This window comes from Chiloscyllium plagiosum, unplaced genomic scaffold (assembly GCF_037043375.1).
Source record: "Chiloscyllium plagiosum isolate Xiang-an unplaced genomic scaffold, Cpla_swu_hap1 HiC_scaffold_22, whole genome shotgun sequence".
Classification (NCBI taxonomy): domain Eukaryota; kingdom Metazoa; phylum Chordata; class Chondrichthyes; order Orectolobiformes; family Hemiscylliidae; genus Chiloscyllium; species Chiloscyllium plagiosum.
In genome coordinates, this window is record NW_028270160.1 from 34,705,198 (window position 1) to 34,719,680 (window position 14,483).

Here is a 14,483-nt window from a genome sequence, read left to right on the forward strand (position 1 = left end):
AGGAAAGGGAGCCAGTTCGTGCCTACATTTTCCATATGGAGTCCAATGAACACCTTTGCTCCCTTAGACCCTAGGAGGAAAGTAAATAAAATATTGAAAACACTGGTTGGTTTCTTTTCACCCTGATCTTTTACACCTCCGGGGTGCGTTTTGTGAAATTTCCTGTGGTGCAGTGGCAATGTCCCTAACTTTGGGTTAGGTTGTCCAAATTCAAAGTGCCATAACATCTTGGAATGCATTAATCAAAAAAGAAGTCAAGGGTCTTATGTACAGTCTGGCTCAAGTCTCATCTGCCTTGGAGGTGTGTAATAATATGTCCAAACAGTTTGATTAAAAATCATTTTAAGGTTTGACAAAAGATTAAGTGTTGTTACTTTCCAAATTCATTTAAACGTTGCAGAGTAGAAATATTGAGAAAGTGTTTAGAGACTCTGAAGCCTAAAGTAATGTTCTGCTGCAAGGGGCATTGATAGCCTGTTATTAATTAATCCCTCAAAGTTGCCACCCAAGTGGATAGGGTTGTTAAGAAAGCATATGGTGTTTCGGCTTTCATTAACAGGGGGATCGAGTTTAAGAGCCGTGAGGTTTTGCTGCAGCTCTACAAGTCCCTGGTGAGACCACACTTGGAATATTGTGTCCAGTTCTAGTTGCCGTACTATAGGAAAGATACAGAGGCTTTGGAGAGGGTGCAAAGAAGGTTTACCAAGATGCTACCTGGACTGGAGGGCTTGCCTTATGAAGAAAGGTTGAATAAGCTCGGACTTTTTTCTCTGGAGAGAAGGAGAAAGAGAAGAGACCTGATCAAGGTGTACAAAATAATGAGTGAAATAGATAGAGTCAGAGACGTCAGAGATAGGTTCTTTATGCAGAGAGTTATGAATGCATGGAATGTGTTGCCAGCTGTGGTGGTGGAAGCAGAGTCACTGGGGACATTTAAGTGGCTGCTAGACATGCACATGGATAGCAATGAGTTGAGGAGTGCGTGGGTTAATTTACTATATTTTACATTAGGATTAAACCTCGGCACATCATCATGGGCCAAAGGGCCTGTTCTGTGCTGTACTTTTCTATGTTCTATTAATAAATATTGATGATTTTCTTTCATGGACTTGGGTATACTGAAATGTGGTTTCATCTTATATGGAGAAAGTGAGGTCTGCAGATGCTGGAGATCAGAGCTGAAAATGTGTTGCTGGAAAAGCGCAGCAGGTCAGGCAGCATCCAGGGAACAGGAGAATCGACGTTTCGGGCAGAAGCCCTTCTTCAGGAATCCTGAAGAAGGGCTTATGCCCGAAACGTCGATTCTCCTGTTCCCTGGATGCTGCCTGACCTGCTGCGCTTTTCCAGCAACACATTTTCAGCTTTCATCTTATATGTCAAAACCAACAAAGAGAGGAAATATTCATACCATCAAACTGTGTTTCAATCAAATTCATTATCTTTCATGATCTTTTAGAGGTGAAACAACTATTCAACAACACACTACACAATCAATGAAAGCATTTCTCACCAAATTTCACCAACAAATCACTTCTCTTCCTTCTTCTCTCTAGGTGTGAACAGTTCCAAAGCATCAATCACCCTTTATTCTTTATAAAACAGGATATTATTCCTGTGCGAGCTTTGACAGTATGAGTTGGAAGACTGTTCAGGTTAAGGGTATCACAGCCTATTCCAATCCTATTCATATTTATGCATTCCTACTTGGGTTACTGCATAATGATCAGGGGCAATAACCCTGACCATGTTTTCTCTTTTAAACTTGAAGATGCATAGCCCCAATTTTTGTACAACCACTGTACCCCATTTCCCTCTTTGTAAAACATGGATTAAACACCAATTGGAGAAACCTGGAATCAGGAAGGTTCATCAGTTTATTAATAAACTCACCCTTATACATTTTGAAAAACAAAATATCCTGGATGAACAATGTTCAGTTTGAAATGGTGACAAAAATATATCATCATGAAATTAGAAAAATTCCAACTTCATCATGTGAAACAAGCCTGGTGAAGAATGGATAATAGTTCTACTGTATACTTTTTCAATCTGTTAATTTAAAATACTTTTCTTTGACAAGAGAGATACTAAACATTTTTTTTCAATGTAGGGGGTCTAAATCATAGCAAAACTATTTCCGCCAGCTTATTTTCTTTAACTTCACAAACTGCATTTAGGAACATGGTTTAACATTTTAGCACAAAACTATTCCACTGTGGTTTTTTAAATTGAGCAATTCACATACCAGCACTGTGCATCATCCTTCAACAGAGCACAGGCTATAATATCAAACCATTTCTCCTTTTTTATTGCTGTATCTAGTAACAGTAATAGGGTTTAAAGCCTCTTACCTGCAATGTGAGTAGTTGCAATGTGGTTTTCTCACACTCAGTGTTGAGCTGTGACTGGCTAACGTTATTGTTTTCACCTTGATGTACAATGGGAGATCTGGTTGTCGACTTTGCTATCATTCTGAAGGTGGATTTTTGTCTTCCTTGTTTCACAATGTCTTTCCTCTTTCCAATTAAATCAACATGATTGTTGGGAAATGTTATATCATCTGTAAAGAAAAATCTCACATTAATTCAGTCATTTGCTGTTATTTGAAACAAAGCCAGAAATTGTTGGAAAAGCACAGCAGGTTTGGCAGCATCTATGGAGAGAAATCAGAGTAAACATTCCGGATCCAGTGACCCTTCCTCAGAAACATTCTCAGAACATTTTCAGAACATTTGTTCTGAGTAAAGGTCACTGGACCCAAAATGTTAACTCTGATTTCTGTCCACAAATGCTGCTAGACCTGCTGAGCTTTTTCAGCAATTTCTGTATTTATTTCTGATTTCCAGCATCCACAGTCATTTTGATTTTTGTTAAGTACTGTTATTTTCTCTCTGATGGTAAAGTGTAAACTGTTTGATAGATAGAAACTTTAAAATATAATGTCAGAGGCTGTATTTCATCAATAAAAAAAATGACAATATAAAATACAAAATAAAATTCACCCAATTTTTGGAAAGGCTGGTACATTTTGATCATTGTTTCACAGGTTTAATCATTTGCCTAGCATTCTGAGCAGCTCTGCATCTTTCTTTGATAAATACTAGTATTTTGCCTTTTGTTGGCTAAGTTCACTATGTGCAGGTTTCCTAACAAAACGGCTTCTGGAGTTAGATTAGTATCCTAACGGTCACATTGAAAGCAGTGTTAAGGTGAAGGACAACGTTTGGGGTGTGAGAACTAAAATGCAAAACATAAGTGCATTGAGAAGTTGGCTCTGATCCATCAATTTCCAGGGTTAGCACTATGTTGTGTTTGAATTTCTTTCATAAAAAATTGATATTTTCTAATTAAACTATTCAGAGATCGTATTCCACACCTCTGAAGCAGGTGTGACTTGAATGCGGACTCCCTGCTACAGAGGTGGGGATACTACCATTGCATCACAAGAGCCCCTACAAGAATATTCTAAACTGCTATTATCATGATCACCAGCACAGTGTGTGATATAATAATACCATGACTTATACTCGATTGATGAGCAGAAAAACTAGGAATCAGATATGTGCAATAGTTTCACAGTTAACTTGATCCAGATTCAAATAAATAACCCATACTTTTGTTTATCAACCCTTGTCACCTGATTGGTATATTTCCTTGAAACAGAGACGAATATAACATTGTGGGAGCTGAGGTTTGGAAAGTTTGACACAGAAGGTACAAACATTTCAACAAGACTACTTCAAACAATTCCTAGGTTACAAGATGAAAGTAAAACTGTAAAGGGATGCAAACACAAAAACATATTACTGAGTAGGTACAGTTTACAATTTATTCATATTTCTTCCAGCTTTGGCACAATAATGACATGATGATATTCATAAATACATCCAAAACTAACCATTTATCAAAAATATATGCAAAGCATCTGGTATTAGAGGCCATTGGAAGCACCAATGTAAAAAGGAAAGGCCAAAACAAGTGTTCGATGTAGCAAGAAGCCACAGCCACAGGACAGACAGGCCCAGGATTCCATTCAACTAAGAGCATTTGGCATCAAAACATGTTCTATGAAATATCTAGCCAAATTGTATGGCACTATCCTTGAAACTGTTGAAACGTGTGGTGCTGGAAAGGCACAGCAGGTCAGGCAGCATCCGAGGATTCCTGATGAAGAGCTCATGCTTGAAATGTCGACTCTCCTGGATGCTGTCTGATAGCTGTGTTTTCTCAGCACCACACTTTTCAGTGGTTTCAAGGATAGTGCAGCATTGTACCTGTGTGCAGACACGACCCACATCAACCTTTCAGGTAAGTGTAGCATTCAAATTCAGAATAAGACCAAAGTTAAACTTGATAAGATGGAGAGGGATATGAAGTTCTGAAAAGTTTAACATCACACAAATTGGTATAGCTCCCTTATGAGTGTCAGTAAGATAGATATTTCTATGAACATTTGTTTAGACACAAGGTGCCTAAATATGTCAAAGAGTCAAGATTAGAGTAGTGCTGGAAAAGCATTACTCTAATTTGCTTTATCCCTCATTCCTGAAGAATGTGTGTGGCATGGGATAGTCAGCATTTGTAATTTCTATATTACAAATTGTATATATTAACCTTTATTGCATTTTTATTAAATAAGTTTTGGTTTTGATAATAAATCAATAACTGTGTTTATTGGAAATTCTGGGTGATCAATATTATTGTTTTTAAACCTACTTTTAGATAGGGCATTTAGTTGGTCATCTTAGTAACTATAAAAGCATTGATATTTTATGTTGTGACCTATTGCGTTGTGGGATGAGAGTAATATTGCATTCCTCCAATCTTTGTTGAAACAACTTTAAACTTAAGCATTTTGGGCGATATAAATATTAAGTATTGCAGTTAGAAACATGCAACCATCTTGTGCTTCAACAACAATGAGGAAAGTGACTGATGGATGTTCCAGAGGTTAATAAAATTTTGCTGTACAGTTAAGAACTTGGGGTATCTTAAGGAGTCAACTTTTAGAGAATGCAAGCTGTAATCTCAGGGTTCATTTGACCTGAAATCCCCCAACACTTGCACCAAACACACTTGGGAATTGATTAATTGGACAGGGAGATGGTGTATTAGCCAAAAATCTGCCCAAAGGTATGGCTGCAAGTGAGTGCAAGATATGTCATCCTTCATATCGAGAAACACTACTGCCTCATGTAATACCCATACATCCATAGTCTAGACTTGTAACTGATTGCTTTAGTAAGTGTAGAATGATTTCTTGGCTGTGATGCATGATTTTCTTCCAAATTTCTGTCAATTATTACAAATCTAGTGTTTCTTTTACAGACTAATTAAGTTCAATCACTGAAGGTAGTCTCTGACAACTGACCTAATACACTGGGTGATCCTTTAAAATGGGGTGCAAGAACTGAGAGTCGAGATTGTGGTGCTGGAAAAGCACAGCAGGTCAGGCAGCATCCGAGGAGCAGGAGGGTCAACATTTTGGGCAAATGCCCTTCATCAGGAATGAGGCTATGAGCTGAGGGGGTTGTGAGATAAATGGGAGGGGGTAGGGCTGGGGGGGGGAAAGTAGCTGAGTGTGCAATAGGAAACTGGTGAAATCCACATTGATGCCTTGGGGTTGGAGGGTCCCGACAGGAAAGATGAGGCTTTCTTCCTCCAGGTATCAGATGGTTAGGGAGTGGTGATGGAGGATGCCCAGGACCAGCATGTGCTTGGTGGAGTGGGAGGAGGAGTTGAAATGTTTGGCCACAGGGCGGTGGAGTGATTGGTGTGGATGTCCTGGAGATGTTCTCTGAAGCGCACTGCAAGTAGGCATCCTGTCTCCTCAGCATAGAGGAGATTGCATCGGGAGCAATGGATACAGTAAATGACATGTGTAGAAGTGTAGGTGAAACTTTGATGGATGTGGAAGGTTATTTTGGAGTCAACTTGTCATGTTTGGCTCAAAAATGATACTTCCAAACTAGACCATTCAGAGTTAATTAATAAGGATTAATTGGATGTGAAAATGAACAATTGATAAAAGTGGAAAATTACATAGAGAGCAGTCCCAGTGCAAACGAAAACAGCTTGTTTTGACTGTAATGTATAATCTTGATTGTCTATGGGATCCATTCTTTTATGGAGTTAACATGGAGCAATCTAGAGATGTTTTCAGCTTGTTTTCTGGTCAATGGAATGTCTGATAAAGTACTGAAAGTACTATGAAATGGTGATACAGCTCATAACCAGAATACTATTAATATTGGAGACTTTTCCTCACAGGGAGAACTTTTCACCAAAGGGACACTTCATCATCAGACTGTGTTTGTGAGAACGGCACTGTGGACTTTCACCAATGGATTGTGACCAGTGTCGTGAAAATTAAGACAGAGCTCCAAGTGGCAGCTGCCACTCAGCAGTCTCTGATGGGCAGAAGGCAGTGAGATTTGCTTGTTGAATATTTCTAAAGCAGTTTAAGCTAATAGATTCACTCATTAGTTTACATATATCTGAACTCGATTAACCTAATACAGTTGCTTCATATCAAAGTGACTTCTTGTATTCATTTTGATCAGGCCTGAAAGTATTAGGTACTTATAGCCCAATAACGCACCATTTCATCACTATATTATCCCAGATCTAATTGAAAGGTGGAATGTATAGTTCAAACCATAAATTCTTCAAGTATGAAATGCCAATGAAGAAACATAATCCAAATATAGCCATTCTACATCTTACAGTGGCCTGCTCAGTATGTTTTCTTAATCTGCAGACTTATTATTCAGCAGACAATGCAGAGATGCCTCCGCACCACCACACATTGATACATCCAGGAATACAAATTGCTTAAATCAAAAAACAGAGCAAGAAGAAAGATGCCCATTACTGTCATGAGAGTAATGACCTCACCCACTTGAATTTCAGACAAAAGATTTGAGTACAACATCAGCTGATGACACTGAGAATATAGGAGAAATAATCAGCAGATGCTCAGAACAAAGGTTGTGTCATGTACATACATCTGATGATATAGGAGTGCAATATAACAAATGCCAAATCAGAACAATATGACAACCAGAAACTCTATGCAGTCCTATTGCAAATAGAAAACAGTCGAAGACATAACACTAACCAAGCACTCCCAAGTCTGTTGTGTTTTGGAGACTCATAAATGTATTGCTATTATCTAATAGTTTATTCAATCATAACACTATTTTCTTTCATTTTTATGTTAGTAGCTTGAGGGAGAAATTATAGTTAAAAGACTTGTGAACATAGTAATTAGGAGCAGTTGGCTATTGTGTTTCTCAAACTTGCTCTGCCATTCAACAAGATCACGGCAGTCTCTATTACGGCCTCAACTCCACTTTCTATACATTTGACTGTAGCAAGTTCTTCTAGGGGAAGGTGAATAGCTAGACATTAAGAGCTGCATTGCTTTCACTGGCAGACAGCACGGTGGCACAGTGGTTAGCACTGCTGCCTCACAGCGCCAGAGACCCGGGTTCAGTTCCCGCCTCGTCTGTGTGGAGTTTGCACATTCTCCTCGTGTCTCCGTGGGTTTCCTCCGGGTGCTCCGGTTTCCTCCCACAGTCCAAAAATGTGCAGGTCAGGTGAATTGGCCATGCTAAATTGCCCATAGTGTTCGATGCAGGGGTAAATGTAGGGGAATGGGTATGGATGGGTGCGCTTCGGCGGGTCGGTGTGGACTTGTTGGGCCGAAGGGCCTGTTTCCACACTGTAAGTAATCTAATCTAATCTAATCTAGATGAGGTCTTGAAAGCAGACTTTTGGGAGAAAAGAATGAGATTAAAAAGTAGGGTCTCAAAAGGAGTAATCTCAGAATACCACATGGCAGTGATTAATTGAAAACATGTGGCTGGAGAACTAATATAGGAGGGAGGACATCAGATTTCTGAGACATGAGGACAAGTTCTGGGTAGGTAGGATCTGTGTAAGATTGATAGTTTGCACCTTAATGACCAGGACAACCATCCTTTCAGGGAGGTTTGCTAGTGTGGACAGGGAAGATTTAAACAGGGTTTGAAGGTGAATGGGAACCTGAGATGGAGCTCAGATTGGAGCAAACTGGTAACAGGAAGTAGAAGCGTAGTACGCAAACTTAGACAGATGAAGTGAAGGCAAGTATCAAATCGGATCAGAATGCAGAATAATGTTAACATGACATTGTTAAGGGCACTTTATCTGAATGTATACATCATTTGTTATTTGGTCGATGACTTGAAGGCACAAATAGAGTTAAATGGGCATGATTTCATTTTTATTAAAGGAGAACTGATAGATGTGGTGTATTTAGAATTTCAACTTTGGTTCATGGGGCAGTTAGGTAGAACAGTATTGAAGTGCGTAGTAAGTGTGAGAGAGTTTATTGGCAGTCATCACCACTGTAGTGTCTGCATAGGAGCATAGGGGAGCCGCATGTGCATCATTGAAATGTAAGGTCAAGGTTTAGTGTAAGGAGGACATTTGGGAGGCAAAGTTCAATGCAGTGGGCCTCCACATGGAGGAGACAGATGGAAATGGGCAGTTGAGATAGACTGAGGAAAAAGGGAACATTTAAGCTCTGGAGGAGTACTTAACAATCAAATTCAGCCAAGTGATGACAGTGTGCATCATGAACTGCAATCCTGCCATCACTTGCCATTCTCTAAATGCAAAATGCAAATGGAAAATAGATGGGAGACTGTGCTGGGTGTGCAGAGTCAGTGCTAGGTTTATGGACAGAACAGTAGGATCCATGTCTGCTGAATGACAGGATATTGAAGGGGCAAATGCATGTAGCATGCATTTGCAACTCCTGCTTCATTTCAGTTGCAATCATATCTTCATACATTTGCAATGCATGCATAGTGAACATGCTAAAGTTTTGAATGCTGCCATTATTAATTGCAGAGTTAACATTGGTATCACATTGATGCAGAAGTTGGTGGCAATGACAACAAAAGAGGAAAATTCTTGTGAAAAGAATCCCATCAAGTGTGAAACTTCCAAGGATGCTGTGGGAGAACAGAAACATCACTTCATCATATGTTGTGTAAGTATAACAATGGAAACTCCTGAATGGACTGGAAACTTGAATGATTGACTTGGTCTGGGTTGGGAAGGGAGTCAAAGTGCAGCTTTTCTGATAAAATGTATTGGTCACTCAGCCAGAACAGTATCTTCAACCAACTGCTGGACATGCCAGAGCCATGGTGCAGGAGACAGCTGAGTTCCTGAAAATGTGATTCCATTGCTTGGACTGCTTTGGAGGTGGGTGTTGGGTGTTGGGGTTTCCAGGAGAGTCCAGAAAGAGTGTACTGCATCTTCCTAGTGTGCTGGGTTCTGCACAATTGGAGCTGGCAATGAGATGATGCACTGAATGCTCAGGAATGGGGAATAGAAGCAGTCTTCCAAGGTGGTGTACAAAGATACTCAGAGGAGGAAGCTCTCCTTGTCCATTACAAAACTCAGCTGCATGGATCACTATAAGCCAGACAGGACTTCACTGATTCACTGATGAGAGCTGGTTGCAGCAAGCTATCATGGAATGTAAAACAGTCATTCATCTTGATGTCAGCATTTGGTTTACATTGTGGGGTCAAACTGTAGCATCTAACTATTCCATTTACGTTTACTTTTGTTGGCTGTAAGTAAAATCTCATCTTTGGAATTATCCAACTGCTTGCCTGTATGTGATGTTCCCTAATGGACAGTGACAGCTGTGGTTCTCCAATTGGCACTGGGGACACAGGGGTGGCGGCTTAGCATGGGTGTTTAGGTGGTATGTAGCCAAGGTAAACTATGGTGGCTAAATAGTAATTAGAGTGAGATAATGGGGCTATATGTACAAGGAAGTGTCAGCCATGCTGGTTGGGTTTCATGAGCTGTGTGGCTTTGTGGTTGCTGTGCCATTACATTACTGTTGCGTGGGAACGTAGCGTGGGAATGGCTGCTTATGATGTTGGTCTTTCATCATGTAATTGAGTAGCCAATTATTCAGGAAATAGTGCATGGTAAGATTAGAAAAATTGGCTGAGAGGGATGCCATGGAGTGATGAAAGGTAGGTACTTAACAATGTGAATTTGGTAAGATTTGGCAAGAAATCTTGCTAAGTCAATGTAATGAAAACCCTTCAACAAACTCAATGCAACTGGCATTTCGCCAAAAAAATTAGCCCATTATTTTAACATAGAGTCATACAGCAGGGGAGAGTTCAAAACGAAGGGTCTTTTTTTTAAGGTGAGAGGAGAGAGATTTAAAAAGGACATTAGCAGCAATATTTTTACATAGACAGTGGTTTGTATGTGGAATAAACTGTTAGAGGAAGTGGTGGATGCAGGTACAGTTACAACATTTAAAAGACATTTGGATAAGTACATGAACAGGAAAGGTTTGGTGGGATAGGGCCAAATGCAAGCAAGTGTGATTATTTTGGTTTGGAACATGGTCAACTGCAGCAAAAAATCCCTATTTTTATGTTCCTTTTCCCTTGCAATGAATGATAACATTTCATTGGCCTTCCTGGTTGCTTAACTTGCATGACAAAACTTTATTCATTCATATACCAGGACACCCAGATTCCTCTGGTCCTCAAAATTTTGCAATCTCACTCCATTTAAGTAATATTCTGCTTTCCTATTTTTCCTGACAAAGTGGACGAGTTCACACGTTCTCACATCATCCTCCATTAGCCATTTTTGTCCATTCGTTAAAGCTATCCAAATCCCTTTTTGTCCTGATAACTTAGTTTCCTACCCATCTTGAGTGAACTGAGCAATCATGAATTCAATTACGTTATCCAAGTATAGATTGTGCTTTACATTGTAAACGGCTGATGCTCCTGCCCTGGTTTGTGCAACACTCCACTGATTCCATTTTGCCAACTCAAAAATTACCCTTTATCCTCTACTCTCCACTTCCTAGCCAACCAATTCTCAATTGATGATAATATATTAACCTGTTTATCATTAATTCTTATGAACAACATTTAATGTAATGCATTGTCAAATGCCTTTTGGAAATGTAATCATATCATGTAGGTTCCTCTTGATCAATGGTATTGCTACTTCTTCAAAGAATTCCAATAAATTAGTTAAACATGATTTCCTTTTACAAAACCACAAAGAAAACCCTACAACAATTAGGCAGAGTCTAATATAACATCTGATATAACATCTTTACTAATACATTCTAGAATTACTATCATTAAATGAATTGAAACACCAATTTGAATCACAGTTTAGACATCCCATTGCAAAGCAAACTTCACTCTATTGTTAGGCTCTTGACAAAGTGAGGCCCAAATGAGGCTGGGAAAATTACAGCACTAGGATAAAATGGTGTTCAATAGGATTCTTAATTAAGCTCATAGTTTTACTGCATCTGTGGAGTAGTCTGCTTGTTCTTGTGGCAACCAATCCCTAGGAAAGATGTCCAGAGGTAAGACTGTCAGACAGCCATCACAGTAGGGTTCCCTGTTGCTTTTGGGGACAGCTCTGTTATGGACTAGGCCAGATCCCCTCAAAACATTTCCAGAAAGTAGTCCAGACCCTAACTTTGCTCGTTGTTTTAAGCAGGTGTATGGCGGACATTCCAGGAGTAATGCAGCTTGTCAAACCACTTAGTTTTAAACAAAACAGAATTTATTTACAAGATTACTGAACGAAACACAAAAAAAAACGGAATACCGAATAATTTAACCTATCCAAAAACCCAACAGATTAACCCAACTTAATGATGCTGTTCACAATACTTGCAACAATCCCCATAAACACTCCTTGGCACAAAAGGTAAAATAAAACACAAGGTCTTACAAGAGAGAGAGAGAGAGAGAGAGTGATGGCAGCATGGAACACCTTCTTCCTTATAGCTGTTTCTTGGATCAACAGCCTGAAACTCTGCTGTTGGCTAACCAAACCACCAGAGAGAAACAGAGCTGGGAGAACCAGCCACTCCCCTTTCATTGGACAAGTGTTTTTTTTTTCTAACTTAAAAGCCTTTTGTCTGAGGCAGTATCTGTTAGCTATAATCAAACTGGCCCTAAAACCCATCCAAAGCAGACTTTTCAGAATCACTGCTTTTACAATCCCTCTGAAAAAAACAAGGACAATATAACCTTGTTAAAGGAGGTGCATCATCACACCTGCCTCCATGAGACTGGTAAAAGTCATCCCTTAAAAATGGATAATGTTTCAAATGTTTCTTGTCTTGCGCTCATCAGGCCAATTCACAAGAAATACCAAAAGTGAAGGAAAAATAACATGTCTATTATATGAGAGGAGAATGCTGATTTGTTGGCAAACGAACATTGTCCGTTCATACCAGTTCACGATGACTGCCAGTTAACTGCCAAGCTTTGTTTACATTTTAAACAAGATATGTTGACTAGGAGGGGTCAAATCATGAGACTTTAACTAGAGAATAACTGTCACTCACTTCTTTTGCAATGAAACAGATACAATGTGTGTACATGTTCTTTCTATCTCTAAAGAACAGAGCTCTGTATATTAATATAGGTTCCAACACAAACAAGTACGTCATACTGCAAGCTCGACTGACAATTCCAAATTGGTTGTCAGTATAATTCTTTGCACATGCATGCTGATGTAGCAAATGTTGTCCAGTTGTAGAATCACATGTTATTTGGGTGCAGTGCTGTGAATTTTGTAAGTGTGAGCTGACTGGTCTAGTCATTATTTGGTGTGAACAGTCAGAAGAACATACTGTCTAATATGATCCACCAGTCTTAGTTTGTATGGTCTATATACTTTGCATAACATCAGCTGGATATTTTAAAAGCAATGAGCTGCTGGATGATATGAAAATGCCTATCTCCATGGATCACTGAAGAACATACTTATAGGATTGTGTATCTGTGGAATTCTTCACAGTAGAGGGTTGATGAGACTGGGTCATTAACTATATTGTTCGGGTTTTGCAGCTGCCATACATCTATCTTGGCTACAGCTAAAAGCTTGAGTTCTCTCTCTCTATGCCAGAATTTTCTTTGATGTTCTTCCTTCTGGATTGGGGAAACATTATATGTGAGACAATCCATTTTACTGATTTTGTCTTTGCCATGGGTGTGTTGATGGGATGTTACTATATTGGAACAGTTACTATTTAGTAGTTAAATAGTCTTATTATTCTGTTAAATTTTCCAGTAGAGTTAAGTTATTCCAATTCTTCTTTCTTTTGTTTGTATTTTAACTGGAGCTAAGAATAAAGTGTGTTTTGCTTAAAGCTGAGTAGTGTGACCAATTGAATTACATCTGGTATATAGCACCTTACAGAGCCTTGAAATAAATAAAAAACTAGGATCTTGGCTATCTCCTTGATATATTTGAAGGGGGTTTCATTGGGTCCATAAAACGTGATTTCATTGAATGGCCCAGCAGACTCAATGCACTGAATGGCCTACTTAGGGTCTTATAATTCCCAGTCAGCCTAGTCTGTGGCTTGGAGGAGAGCTTGAAGGTGGCGGTAACTCCAATTTTCTGCTGCTCTTGTCTTGCTGAGGTCATGTATTTAAACAATCCTATCCAAGGGGCCTGGATAAATTAGAAACATAGAAAAAAAAAGTTGGCGCAGTGCATCTTCTAAATGGCACTCACGGTGCACACTAGCGGAAGGAAGGAATATTGAAGGTATGGATAGGATGCTGATCAATTGGGTAGCTTCGTCCTGAACGTTATTGAGCTTCTTGAGCTTGAGCTGCACTAAGTCAAGCTACTGAATCAATTAGCATAGTAGATGAAGGGTAAAAAGATGGATCTGTCAGCATGCCAATGCTGGATGACAGATGAGTTGGCATTGACAGGAAAAGGCAAAGGGCAGTGGCTGTGGAGATCTAAGTTGGAATGGGGTGTTAAAAGGCTGGAGGGGACAAATGCAGTTGGAATGTTTTCTGTTTAAATCTTTATATTTAAACTTTGAACACTGCCAGAGGCCCAGGCAGGCTTTTTCTGCCTAGCTCATCTTAGGAACAGGGAAGCATCTTAGATTCTTGCTTGTCAACTGGCCTGGCTCACAGTACAGCCCACACACCTGGACTGAGAATACAAAATGTTGGGATTGTGGAACTAGGATTTCTACTGACTGTACTCCAGATCTGGGAACAAAAATCAGGGCCTATTCCTTTGTTTATAAAGTTATGAATCTAATCTGCCTTTTTCTCAAATCAACTCATCAATTTGCCCAGAAAGTTATAAAGATTGTGTTCATACATCTTTCAGGTCTCTGTCATGTTGAACCCTGTTTTTTACTTTTGTGCCCTTAAAGACTGCAAGGAGAATGATTTACTTTTAAATAAAACAAGGAATTACTGGGATGGCTCCATTATTTCACAGTGAGGAATTCAAAATCAATTGTGAATTCTGGTTTTGTGGCTGCGGGATCCTGCAACTTGTGCAGAAGATCAGGAGATGAGGAGCTGTTTAGAAGTGAAGCTGATTGTGTCTCAGCTAACTGAGCAGGTTGGAACTGGAAACAA

At 39.4% G+C, this 14,483-nt stretch overlaps 1 protein-coding gene across 2 annotated transcripts in view; it reads right to left on the minus strand.

Annotated features, from left to right (window-relative positions):
* cunh10orf90 (chromosome unknown C10orf90 homolog) overlaps positions 1–14,483 on the minus strand; it is a 201,701-nt gene that overhangs the window by 48,145 nt on the left and 139,073 nt on the right. For both annotated transcript variants that reach the window (XM_043712607.2, XM_043712608.2), the window contains exon 6: positions 2,352–2,560. In XM_043712607.2, the coding sequence (XP_043568542.2) occupies positions 2,352–2,560 (209 nt within the window). The remainder of the gene's footprint in view (positions 1–2,351; positions 2,561–14,483) is intronic.